The 13,960-nt window shown below is 39.8% G+C and overlaps 1 protein-coding gene across 6 annotated transcripts in view; it reads left to right on the top strand.

The window, feature by feature from the left end:
- The window catches only part of LOC132156029 (galactosylgalactosylxylosylprotein 3-beta-glucuronosyltransferase 1-like), a 92,223-nt gene extending 78,797 nt beyond the window's left edge, over positions 1-13,426 (top strand). For all 6 annotated transcript variants that reach the window (XM_059564841.1, XM_059564843.1, XM_059564840.1 and 3 more), the window contains 3 exons: positions 1,189-1,485; positions 12,404-12,507; positions 12,684-13,426. In XM_059564841.1, coding sequence (XP_059420824.1) covers positions 1,189-1,485; positions 12,404-12,490 — 384 coding nt within the window. In that variant the 3' untranslated portion in view covers positions 12,491-12,507; positions 12,684-13,426. The remainder of the gene's footprint in view (positions 1-1,188; positions 1,486-12,403; positions 12,508-12,683) is intronic.
- Positions 13,427-13,960: the final 534 nt, after the last annotated feature.

Here is a 13,960-nt window from a genome sequence, read left to right as displayed (position 1 = left end):
CAGTTAAGATCTATTTGTTTGTAGGTCTGAGTCACCACACTGTCCAAAACATGATCCTAAGGTGTCTAATCAGGCCTGTGCTGTCTCTTTGAGGAAGCACACTATAAACAGAAGGTGAACTGATATGGACATGATGATGGCATGATTGAAGATTTGTGACATGTTTGTACAGCAGGGCTAAAACCCTCTGGGTCCAAGCCAAGGCCCTTTTGATTTTATTTCATTCCAAGACACAAAAAAGAAACAAAATGCACCACAGCAACTTTCCTGAACAACTGTGCTTATGTCCCTAAATATGGTGGCATTTTTTGATTAATGACATCAATTAATTAATTTAAAGGATCATGAAACCCCAGACTACATTTCTTTGTGAGGTTTTAGCAGAGGTGTTTGTGTTGCACATCATAGAAGACAATGTTAACATTCGATAATTTTAACTTTTGGAGAAAACTGGTTAATTTGAAGCTTTTTTGCGCTATTTTCATCTAACGGGTTTAAAATCTACATTGTGTTGAAGTCACAATTTGTGACATGGCAATGGACTATAGTACATTGATGACGTGTCAGTGTTTAATAAATTATTCATGAAACTGCATGTTCTTATCCTATGAGAAGACATCTTGCTTAATTATTCATAACAGCATGTGTTTCAGACTGTGAGATGATGTTCATGGATCGAAGTAGAGTGTTTGTTTTTGCTTTGTAATAAGAGTTCGGCACAAATGCAATTCATTCACTTGGTGAGCATTACCGTTTTTACAGCTCTGTCACACAACCCATCAAAATATAAATGCCACAGAATAAGCTTTAAAAGTTCTCAGAGGTGCAACAGCGTGTTAATATATATGTTTTGATGCAGAGTGCAAATGGCCGTGCATTTATTTGAGTTTGTAATGCAAAATGAAACCGAAGCCGTGCGTGTTGTCTGTCTCCCCTCTTCCCCCTCCTCTGCTCTGCTGCACACCACAACCACTTTTAAGACATTTTTTAAAACTGTGGTGAGCACTAACCAGGGATGAAATGGGAGGGGGTTCATTACCCTTAAAAAAACTTTTTACCAGGACAGGTAACACATTTAACACCTTTTTAAAGTATGGTATGACTTTTCTGTGCTACTAGTGTCACCTACTGTAGCAGAATTACTATTTTATCTGGGTCTTAAAAAATACTCTTCTTTCTTTTCTGCAGATGCGATCAACTCGTAAAGTATCAGTGTGGCCTGTAGCATTTGTTGGAGGTTTACGATACGAGTCTCCAAAGGTCAACGCAGCAGGAAAAGTGTACGGGTGGAAAACAGTATTCGACCCTCACCGGCCCTTTGCCATTGACATGGCAGGGTTTGCTATCAACCTGCGACTCATTCTGTTTAAGCCTCAGGCCTACTTCAAGTTACGAGGGGTGAAGGGAGGCTATCAGGAGAGCAGCCTTCTCAGAGAGCTGGTCACTCTCAGTGACCTGGAACCCAAAGCGGCCAACTGCACTAAGGTGAGGAAACATTGCTCTGACTATGCCATTAATAACTCCTCCTTATGTCCTTCGACCCATGTGCAGTTTTTCACAATTGATCTCATTTACTAGGTATTTGTAGGCAAGAGATTTGTGTACAAAGTTTTTCACAAATCATCTTTTATGAATAATTTTTATACTTTTATTTTGAAATTTTTCCACATTTTATGAAAAAAGTAGGAAAAACTGAAACCACACACGCAGAAAAAATCAAATATTCCAGGTGGCCTTATAATCATGTCATTGTCACCATTGTCAACCTTGATATCATTAATATTGACTTATATTAAATAAGCTTTAATATTAAGCTTATTTTCAATACTGTCCGCAACACATTTGAACCATAATTACCCTGACTACATGCCAAAGATGAAATTCTCCCATTTCAGTGATATATAACACATTTATGGGAAAATGCTTACAATTTTGTAGAACAGGTCTATTTATTATGATATGCATGTCCAAAAAGCATTGAAACGAATCGGGGGAACCAAAAGAGCTTGATTGAAGAGCATTATTTGTTGGACAAAATGGCAGATTCAGAATTATGATTAGTCAGATCACCTGTCAATCAAATTGAAATGATTTGTATAACTTTATTAGTAAAATGAAATATCAGTAGAAGATGTCATTAATATATAAATGAATACATAAAATCTCATTCATGCCTTTCTGGGCTATTGTGCAACATCTGGAGTAGGCTAAATTCAGGGTGACAAAAAAAATCAAGTGAAAAAAATAATTTAATAATCAAATATAAAGATATTTATTATAAAATGAATTGATTATTGTTAAAGCTACACAAATTATTCAGTCAAGAGCAGTTGTTTGATTAATATTAATGGCACAGAGACAGCAGATTTATAATGCACGGATCTAATATATTGTTACTAGGGATGTGCATCTCATGACTCAGGCCGGTAAGATATGCATCTCGATGCATAGCCAATGATACATTAAAGATACATATTAAGCAGCTACTGATGCGATACGATTCTCTTCTGTTACGATGCAGTGTGATCTGATTTCGATTCAACACAATGTGATTTGATGTAAAACGTTGCAATGGAGAAAGTATGACCACTTTTAAGGCCTGTTTCATAAAAAAAAGTTTACCAAATAAGCCAGGCTTGTTTCAGTTAGTTTGACTCATGTTAAATTGTTGTTAAATTATTTGGTTCCATAAAGCAAATTTAACATGGGCCTAGATCAAGCTAAGTCACTGTGGCAACTTATGTTGGAAAACTAACCTCTAAAACCAGGTTAACTATCAGACAAAGTGGAGTTCCTCTAACACTGACCAATAGGAACCCAATGATGATATTACCACTATATACATATACATACTGCCTATTTAAATAAATTTGTTTCATTGTAATACAGCCTTTCTCTCTGGTTTTATGACAACTGTGCCTTTTATAGGCCTAGTTTGTGGAACAGATCATTAGAACATATAAAAATATATTTGCTCTTTAAAGCATTTAAAATAACTATATTAAAAGTTAAAATCAATTAATTAAAAATGAAAATAAATAATGAAGAAAATTGCTATATTTTAATTGCTCTAAGAAAATGTTTCTAAGAAAAAAATCTAAGAAAATCACACTAACTTATTTGAGCTTAGTAATATGAACTGTACTAGCTTAAATTTGATTTATCAGTTACAATAGTCCATTTACAGTTACTGCTATCTAAAAAATACAATCATATATATATATATATATATATATATATATATATATATATATATATATATATTAGTGGTGGGCCGTTATCGGCAAGACTCTTATCGGGCGATAAACAAAATATCGCCGTTAATCTATTCTCAAAGTTGGGTTGGAAGCTGGGTCTATACTAAGCAAGCTATGATGACTTTCAACTTGATATTTTATATAACCGACTGGCTGAGGCCAGCTTAAAAAGATGCTCAGGACAGTTGACGGGCCACTGCTACATATCGTCACGAAAGCTTATCTTTTTCACGTGTTGTAAGCCTTACCGCTTGTCGATTTATACATTAAAGCATCCAAACACAAGACGCAGAAAAGCTGAACAGAGTAGCTGGTTACTAGGGCGCTGTGTTCGGGGCGCACGAGAGAGAGAGCCGCGTATCACGGACAGCGACACTGAACCAAGCTCTCTTCTGCGAAGTTTTCCTAGAAGTCCCTCCTGCACCTGAACGAACAAATACAAATCGCAGTTTGAACAAACAAAAAGATGTGAAAGAGCCCAATTCAGTACTCGCGGTGTTCTGGGCTCACGCAGAGAAAGGCGTCTCAAAACGCTTGAACATCGAATTTGCTTCTTTTTGCTCTTGTGCCGACAAATAGATACAAAATATGTCAAAATATCCACCTTGGAAATTATGCTCGAACAAAAACTGTCAGTTATTTCTTAAGTGAAAGTAAACAGTTGAGGAAAAAAAATGGGATGTGTATTATAGCCTATTGGATGCGTTCATCATCTCTTAAAGTGACCGCGCCTAATTTAGCTACTGGCTGCTGTAATGTTAATCCAAGAAAATGAAAATGAAAGTCACTCACTGCTCTTGACTGAATTACTTTGTAGTTTTAACAGTCAAACCAAAAATTATTCAGACACCAGATATAATTTTTGATATATATAGCAAAACTGTAATAATGTGAGAAATATTGAAGGTGTCTGATGAAATGTAGGTTTGATTGTATATTTCATTTTTACATTGAAGACTATCCAGTGCTATTTTACATTTAATTATTTGGTTTCTGTACCTTGACACCTACAAACTTGAAAAAAAACTTAAACATTGTGTAAATATTACAAATAAATAAAAATAAACGAACATACAAATTAAACAATTTCAAACAGGGCCCACTGGTACAACCTTCACCGGGGCCCCGCTGACCCCAGCTACGGCCCTGCTCACACCTGTTTCACACATACTCCATTTTTTATTTGGGTAACACACATATTCTGAATGCCTTCGGCAGAATTCGAATGAGCCATTTTAATCTAGATTAATCTAGATTAATTTCAAGATCACAGTGAGATTAATCAAGATTAAAAAAATTAATTTATGCCCACCACTAATATATATATATATACATACATACTGTCACACACCTGGACTCATTTTGTGTGTTTTTGCCCCTGTGACCCAGTTTCTGTCTTCCGTGTGTGGTTTGATTAGTTCCCAGGTGTGTCTAGTCATTTCCGCATGTGTTCCATGTCCCTGTTAATTTAGTCATGCCATCCACCTGTGTTTCCCCATTATCCCTTTGTATAAAAGCCTTGTCCTTTCAGTTCTGTTTTGTCGGGTCTACTCGTTACTAGTTACTTGTCCACTTGTCCACTTGTCCATTTGTCACTTGTCACTTGTCACTTGTCACTTGTCACTTGTCACTTGTCACTTGTTACTTGTTACTTGCAACTTGCCACTTGCCACCAGTTATTTGCTACTTACCTTGCCTATGTTTGATTTAATAAAGCCTTGTTTCGTTTATCCTTCGGCTCCGTGTTCCTTCCAGCAGCGTAAGCCGTGACAGAAGACCCGACCGAAAAGTTAAAAACTGCGTGTTTTCTCTCCGTTTTGTTTTCCGTTTTTTCAGTCTTTTTCTTTCCGTAGTGTGTCATGGATCCCCTCTATCGCCCCGAATACCTCCTCCTCCTGCTGGAGCAGGAGGGACTTTCTCTCGAGGACCATACTAGACGGTTTCTCGTGCTAGCTAATGCCACCAGCTACCCGGACCACGCGCTCTGCACCTTTTATCACGCCAGCCTGAACTCCAGGTGCAGAGCGTTGTCGCCCGAAGATGGTCCTCGGGAGGATTTCGCCGCCTGTATAGAGTGGAATCTGGTCAGAAATGGGTCACCTCTCACGGTCGGCCCAATGGAGGATCTCGCCAGGTCCACTCTGGACCCAGAGCCCAGCCTACAATCTCCCCACGGTACGAGGCATAAGCCCGAGCCCACCGATGACCGAGAGCCAGAGAGCAACCCGTCAGACCAGGTGCGAGAGCCAGCGACACTGCCCACCACGAGGGAGCAAAATGTGGAGCGCCAAATGGGTCAAAATGAGGGGGTATCCAATTCACCTATGCCAGTTTCTCAGTTAAGCCCAGGACGGGCTCCTGATCCTCCGTTAAGCCCAGGACGGGCTCCTGATCTTCCGTTAAGCCCAGGACGGGCTCCTGTTCCCCCGTTAAGCCCAGGACGGGCTCCTGATCCTCCTGTAAGCCCAGGACGGGCTCCTGATCCTCTGTTAAGCCCAGGAAGGGCTCCTGATCTTCCGTTAAGCCCAGGACGGGCTCCTGATCCTCCGTTAAGCCCAGGACGGGCTCCTGATCCTCCGTTAAGCCCAGGACGGGCTCCTGATCCTCCGTTAAGCCCAGGACGGGCCCCTGTTCCCCCGTTAAGCCCAGGACGGGCTCCTGATCCTCCTGTAAGCCCAGGACGGGCTCCTGATCCTCTGTTAAGCCCAGGAAGGGCTCCTGATCTTCCGTTAAGCCCAGGACGGGCTCCTGATCCTCCGTTAAGCCCAGGACGGGCTCCTGATCCTCCGTTAAGCCCAGGACGGGCTCCTGATTCCCCGTTAAGCCCAGGACGGGCTCCTGATTCTCCGTTAAGCCCAGGACGGGCTCCTGATCTTCCGTTAAGCCCAGGACGGGCTCCTGAACCCCAGTTAAGCCCAGGACGGGCTCCAGCCCCAGAGCTCACTCCAGTGCTTGCTCCTCCGAAATTCCCACCCTCCCACCCACTCCTGCCTCCTCCTCCGCTGTCGTCTGGCAGCCCCTCTGCTCGCCCTCAGCCTACCATCATTGTGGTGCGAGCTCAGCGGGACCGCCATCCTCCAGCGACGCCTTGGTCGGCGTCTCCCTCACCTCCGCCTCCAGCCTCTGAGGCCTGGACTCCGCCTCGGCCCGTTGACCCGTCGGCTCCACCATGGCTCCTAGCTCCTTCCTCTCCGCCGTGGCCCGGCAGTCCACATGCTCTGCCTGGCTCCCTCGTCCCTCCGGCTCCGCCTTGGTCTGGCGTCGTCCATCCTATGCCTCGGGACTCCACTCCTCCGGCTTCGCCTCATCCCTCCGGCTCCGTCAGGCTCCTTCATCCCCTCGGCTACACCTCAGTCCTCGGTCACTCTGGCCTCACTGCGGCCTTCCGGATCCACATCGCCGCGTCAGTCACCAGAGCCATCAGTTCCGCCTAGGACCTCCGGCTCCTCCCCGTCACCCTGGCTCTTCGGCTCTCCGTCTCCACCTCGGGCTCCTCCTCCACTTGCTCTGTTGCCGTGGGTCGAGTCCCTGGAGTCGGTGACCATTCCTCCTCCATGGCTCCTTCCACCGTCGGCCCCACCTTGGGCCGTTATGGCTGTGGCCTGGGTCCTGCTGGGTACCTCCTGCTTCAGATCCTTCCTGTCTCCTCCCTGGCTCCTCCCTCCGTCATCTCCTCCCTGGCTCCTTCCTCTGTGGTCCCTGTCTGCTGGCCCCCTCCTGGGAGGCTGTCCTCCACCGGAACCTCCTCCCAAGTTCCCACCCACGCCTCCCTTTTTTGTTTCTACGGTGCGAGGACGCACCTACCGGGAGGGGGGAGTACTGTCACACACCTGGACTCATTTTGTGTGTTTTTGCCCCTGTGACCCAGTTTCTGTCTTCCGTGTGTGGTTTGATTAGTTCCCAGGTGTGTCTAGTCATTTCCGCATGTGTTCCATGTCCCTGTTAATTTAGTCATGCCATCCACCTGTGTTTCCCCATTATCCCTTTGTATAAAAGCCTTGTCCTTTCAGTTCTGTTTTGTCGGGTCTACTCGTTACTAGTTACTTGTCCACTTGTCCATTTGTTACTTGTCACTTGTCACTTGTCACTTGTCACTTGTTACTTGTTACTTGCAACTTGCCACTTGCCACTTGCCACCAGTTATCTGCTACTTACCTTGCCTATGTTTGATTTAATAAAGCCTTGTTTCGTTTATCCTTCGGCTCCGTGTTCCTTCCAGCAGCGTAAGCCGTGACACATACATACACATATATATATATGTTTTTTTTTGTGTATATATATGTATGTATATGTATGTATGTAGGATTAAAATTGTACAAAAGATGTATTTAATGTCCAACCACAAATATTTAAGCAAAATGTATATTTTGCTCCTATTCTATTGCGCTCTGTCTGTTTAGTGTGCATGCGCCCAGCAGCGCTCGTTCACTCGTGTCAGCCTTGCCCACTCCTGCCAGTAAAATGGATATGTTTGCGTGACTTTTTGACATTTACAACTGAAAAAATATACCTGTGACTGCACTGAAGAAAACACAACGTCTCAAATGCATTAAACCGCACAGATATATTTACTGTTTGCGATGGTGGATGATCATGATCAACATTTAAGGGCTGCTTAAGAATAAGCTAGCACAAATTAGTGAGATTGTGTGAACTTAATTTGTCATTTATGGAACTGCTTTAACCCCGATTGATTTGTTAGGTTATTTCAAGCCAGGTTTTGGACTTTAATCCCCACTTTTCCTCGGGTCTCGTGGTTTTGTGATGCAATCACACAGCAGCAGTGATGAGAGAACGTGCTTGTAAAACAGTTAAGAGAGGAGAAATCAATCTACATATAAAATATTCGCCACAGATTATTGGTCACTTTCTAAACAACAAAAGTATAGTGCATACACTAGTTTTTATATGAAAATGAATAATTTTTTACAGATGCAAATAAGTTAGAAGCAATGCATCGCAATATAAATGGCAACTTGTAGCCGATGCATCGGTTTAAAAAGAGTGCATCGCATCTTTAACTTTTTATGCCGATGCACCGAGTGGATCGGGGAATCATCGCATCCCTTAATTGTTACACATCAGATGTTTTTCCCCAACTGCTCCCCAAACCTTCATTTAAGACATAACTCATGTCTTACTCAAGTTTGCATGAATACACGCCAAGACAGATATTTCAAAATACTGTGTGAGTCTTTCACTGTACTTCTGGTGTGTCAGTCAGTGCGAGTAACGCATTGAGATCTCTTTTATGGCTTATTACAATTATTACTACTTTTAACATCAAGCACATCCTGCACTTTATTTACTCATTCATGCATGTTCTTTTCATAAAAAAAGAAACATCAGATGCAAGTGCTTTGCTTCCGAAGGACATACAACACTTTTTCTTTTTTTATACTGTATATAAGAGTTATTTAGCCTACAATAAAACATTGCAATAATATGTATTATATGTTTATTTCACTTTTTTTTTAACATCTTGCCTATTCTTTTGTTTGTTTGTTTTTTGTTTTGTTTTTTGCATCGAAGCAGCCTTATTCACAGCATTGCACTTCATGACAGATAGAAATTCATCAACCGTAAGCATCAGCATCAAGATCACTATCCAAAACCAAATTATTTGGACAAATAACGGACATAAAATCTCCCCAAACCTCAAAATAAGCTTGGCAGATGTTGAGTTACAAAATAAATAGTTATTCTTGAAATTTCGGTGATGCCATGAAAAAAATCCCTACAGAAATCCAAACCCAGCCATTAATAAAATGTAATAATTAATAAAACGTATTATCAATAATATATATATATATATATATATATATATATATATATATATATATATATATATATATTAGTACTGTATATTATATTATAATTTCAGTGTTTATCATGTTATAAAAGAAAATTTGAGTACTGCCTATTGAATCCTCGAATGTTGTATATTAACAGCAATTAATAAAAATGTCCTATTTTTTGACAGTTTTATGTCTATGACTACTTTATCTTATAAATTATGCAACTTTAGCTTGGTATTCACAGGCAAGGTCACATATGTCACAATAATAAAGAGCATCACAACTTCTGTTTAATGCCGATTTTAAGATTCAGTTGTCACAGTGGTTGCACCAAGGATAAGTCTGAGAAGAATCTAGTTGCAGCAGTAAAAAATGTAATTAACAATAACTCAAATTAGTAATCACTCAATAGAGAGATCAAGACACAGGAACAGAACAACCACTTGAATCTGATGTAAGAATGGAACTGGGAACTCATAAAAGCAAAACAAAACATAAACCTGATATAAATTTTATATATGATATTTCACCTTAAATATGTTTTATCATATACAACGAAAGAGTAAGAAAACCTGTCTTTGTAAAGAAAGGCTGTACAGGAATGGTTGTGGAAAGCCCTTATATTAAGGTGGCTTGGGCATGTTTTATGCAAATGCCTTACCTCGAGCATGCAGTCGACTCATTTAGAATATTCCAAATTCATTACCATTACAGTAAGGTTAAGAACAAATGCATGAGTTGTAATGTAGCTGGAACGTTTTCATGAGAAGTTATCCATCTTGCGCACACACACACACACACACAAAGTTGTTTTTTATTGAATGAGACCAAATGTTTTTCTAATAGTCTTTTGGAACAATATGTATAGTTTTTTTTTTTTTTTTTTAATGTATAGTTAAACTACTCATTTAATTCATGAAGCCAAGTCTCTCCCCACCTCCTAAAAAACACCAAACTGTAAAAAAAAAAAAAAAAAAAAAATTGTATCACAGAGTCTCATTCTCTCTGTACTAGCTCATATTTTCTGTGCTATTCTGGAATAATTTGCTGCAACACTTCTCATGTTACTGACACACCAGGATGAATCACTTCTGTTGTGGCATTCATCATTCATCATTTTGAATAAAAAAAGAAAAGAAAATTTAAATGCACGATATAATGACACACAAGTTTGTATGTCCATATGAGACCTGTGTGTATATGCACATAGAAAAAGGAACTGGCTGTTTGATGTTTTAATTGGTGATTTGTGAAAGGACTGGCTAATTGATGGTTTAATTGATGTTACTGAGCTCAGGGATGCATTAAGACAAGACTAAATCAGGATTTAACCATTTAGAGAGAACCAATTCCTTTTCTCGCTGTCTGTTTACCCCAAAGAATAGAACATGTGCACAAGAGATTCCATGAACTGCATTCCACCGGAACAACCCAACAGATGCATCATTATTTCAAGTGACTGTTAACCTCCAATAGCAGCCCAAGTGAAAGTAGGGACTCCAGACCCATCTCAACACTATTAGAAATTATTCACTAGCCAATGAGCAGAATGACAGTGGTTTCTGAAAAACAGCAACAAGGGAGATGAAAGAGAAAAGATGAATCAGACAGGGTTTCTACATCTGGACATTAACAACAATTTCCAGGATGTGTACTGAGGCAGATCATTTTTTGTGATGATTACTTAATGGCATAAATAGGTAGAGTTAAATGTATTGCACACTGTCTCTTTTATCTCACTGCCATACCAAGAAACACATTTAAACAAACACACACACAATAGAAATGATGTAATGGAGATGTTCTACACTCCATATGGATCACCATGCTAAATTTGGCATGTACTGTGGATGGTACACTGCTGCGGAGGAGAAACTTTATATCTGTGAGTGTTTGTGAGCACTACCGTGTAGGAGGCGGCTAACAGCAGATGATAGAACAGGGAGTGAGCTTACAGATATATAGAACAAACTGTGCAAAAAAACTATTTTAAAAACAAGACTCAACTAAAAGAACAACTTTAAAGTTGAGTCAATAACAAAGAAAAGTGTTCAAGAACAGAACAACAAAACAAGCACAGGGAACAGGAAACTAAGCAACATAAATGTCCGAACATAAAACGAAGGCACAAAGACTGGCACTACTTAAAAATATTTATGTTGGTTTTATATGTTTAGTTTAGTTTTATATGTTTAGTTTTTTTATATTTAGTATGGTTTTGAATTATTATACATGTATACTCTAGCCACTGTATTAGATACACCTTGCTAGTACTGGGCTGGACCCCCTTTTGTCTTCAGAACTGCCTTAATTCTTTGTAGCATAGATTTAACAAGGTGTTGGTCCATATTGCGGCATTTAAACAATGCTCAGTTGGTACTAAGGGGCCCAAAGTTTGCCAAGAGAATAATCCCCCACACCATAACACCACCTCCACCAGCCTGAATCGTTGAGACAAGGCAGGATGGATCCGTGCTTTCATGTTGTTTACACCAAATTCTGACCCTACCATCTGAATGTCGCAGCAGAAATTGAGGCTCATCAGACCAGAAAACCTTTATATTGTTCGATTTTGGTGATCCCCTTACAAATGGTGGCCTCGGTTTCCTGTTCTTAGCTGACAGAAATGGCACCCAGTGTGGTGATCTGCTTCTGTAGCCCATCTGCTTCATGGTTCGACATGTTGTGCATTCAGCAATGCTCTTCTGCATACCTTGATTGTAACAAGTAATTATTTGAGTTACTGTTCATTATCTATCAGCTCAAACTAGTCTGGCCATTTTCCTCTGGCTTCTGGAATCAACCAGGCATTTTTGCTCCCAGAACTGCCGCTCATTGGATATTTTATTTTTCCTTTTTTTACAATTTTTTACAATTCTCTGTAAACCCTAGAGATGGTTGTGTGTGAAAATCCCAGTAGATCAGCAGTTTGTGAAATACTCCCAACAACCATGCCACATTCAAAGAGTATTAAATCCATGCTTTTGACAGCATATTGTCTTGACCATGTCTACATGCATAAATGCAATAAATTCTTGTCATATGATTGGCTGATTAGATAATTGCATTAACAAACAGTTGACCACGTGTACTTAATTAAGAGGCCGGTGAGTGTATACTGTGTTTTAATTAATACAGAAATGAAAAACATGCTTATCATAGATGGTGTATGGATTGCAATTTTAATGTATTTTAAAATAAATAAACATAAATAGATCCAGACTAATTTTTATTTTTATTTACGAGACGTCATTTACCCAGCTAAGAGAAACTGTCCATCATCACAAAATCAAAATCTCCACTCTCCACTAATAAAAAACATAATGTTTGTGGTTTTTTAAATTACAGATTCTTGTGTGGCACACACGAACAGAAAAACCTGTCCTGGTGAACGAAGGAAAGAAAGGCTTTACAGACCCAAACGTGGAGATCTGACATCTGCTTCAGTGTCGGTAATAATAAAATAAATAAAAAAAAGCTATCTGTTCAGACTTAATCATCTCGGGTGTCACTGAGCAAATATGGGGTCATTGTAGGACATGAACCGTGTGTTTAAAATGCATCTGCCCTTCTAAGTGACAGAAGTGTGGCTTTGTACGCTGAACATTCTTCTTACTTTGTGTTGCAGGGATGCCCCCAGAAGGACCCAAAAGGGGATGGCAGGGAAATATTACCCAATACCACATTTTTGAACAGTTTGGATGCTTATTCCTATAAACCACACCTAAACAAGCTCAACAATATGGACCTATTATTCTAAAGCACAGATTAGTCTCTTTTTTTAAGGCAATATCATCAGTATTTTGCAAGAACAAAACCAGAGGGCACTAGACAGAAAGGAAGTTATGTATATTGATGAGGGAACATGAGAACTGCTAAAACTCCTCACTTCAATGGATTTATAAACTCTGGCTGAAGAGGAGACACAAAAAATGGTCACAACAGTCTCAAAGACTGACCAAGAGCGAACTGTTATCCATTATTAAACGTTGATGTTCCTTCATGTCTAACGGATTGATACTTAAACATGAAGGGAATGTCTTCTTTTTACATAATGTGTATTTTAAGTTTGTTTTTGTTGTTTACATTACTGTCTTGCTAGCACAGCACTACTGATATTTTGCCTTAGTTCAAACTCAGCGTCACTTTGCAGTATTAAACCAGTTCTATCATATACCAGGGCTAGCTGCTATACTGGATTTAGTGATTACGAAGTTGTAACACGGATCTCATGAATATGAATAGCAGTCAAACTTGTTCCTGTGCGTCCATTGTTCCTGTTAGGACATGCGTTGTAAATATAATTTAAAGATGAACAATCAGAGACTTTAAAATAAAGTGGTCTAGCATTCAACAGAACAAACAATGTAACTACTGAATTTGTTACTGTATCAGTTTAAAGTAAGAATCCATAGTTTACTATTACAACTTCCATAAAACTTCACACGTTCACAGTATTTAAACCTAAGGAGATAAAACTGGAGATAAAACGGGTTTCACATTGTTAGTATTCAATATTAATTGGGCTAGCCTCCGAGAGCAGCACAGAGCTCACCTTAGTAAATATTCAGATGTATTTATATGTCAAACCGAAGCTTTGGGCTTTGTAGTGGGGATCTGTCATGAAGACATGTTGCTGTACTAATGAAGCTAATACTGAGACACCTGGGAATCTCGAGTGAACAGAATGTCTTTGCATAAAACTGTGAGCATGTGAATATTAAAGGCACATCAATGAAATTGCACGTGCAAAAAATCTTAACCTGTACTACTAATATTACCATAAATCTGGCGTGATTAGCATTAGACTAAATTTGTGGATCTCTTTAAGCTGCCTTTTCACTGCTTACGTCAGATTGTAAACCCAAATTTGTTCGCAATGGTCAGATCCTCTGTGGACAATAG

This window comes from Carassius carassius, chromosome 13 (assembly GCF_963082965.1).
Source record: "Carassius carassius chromosome 13, fCarCar2.1, whole genome shotgun sequence".
Lineage (NCBI taxonomy): Eukaryota > Metazoa > Chordata > Actinopteri > Cypriniformes > Cyprinidae > Carassius > Carassius carassius.
Note: the sequence above shows the minus strand (reverse complement) of the source record. Positions and strands in the feature narration are given on the sequence as shown.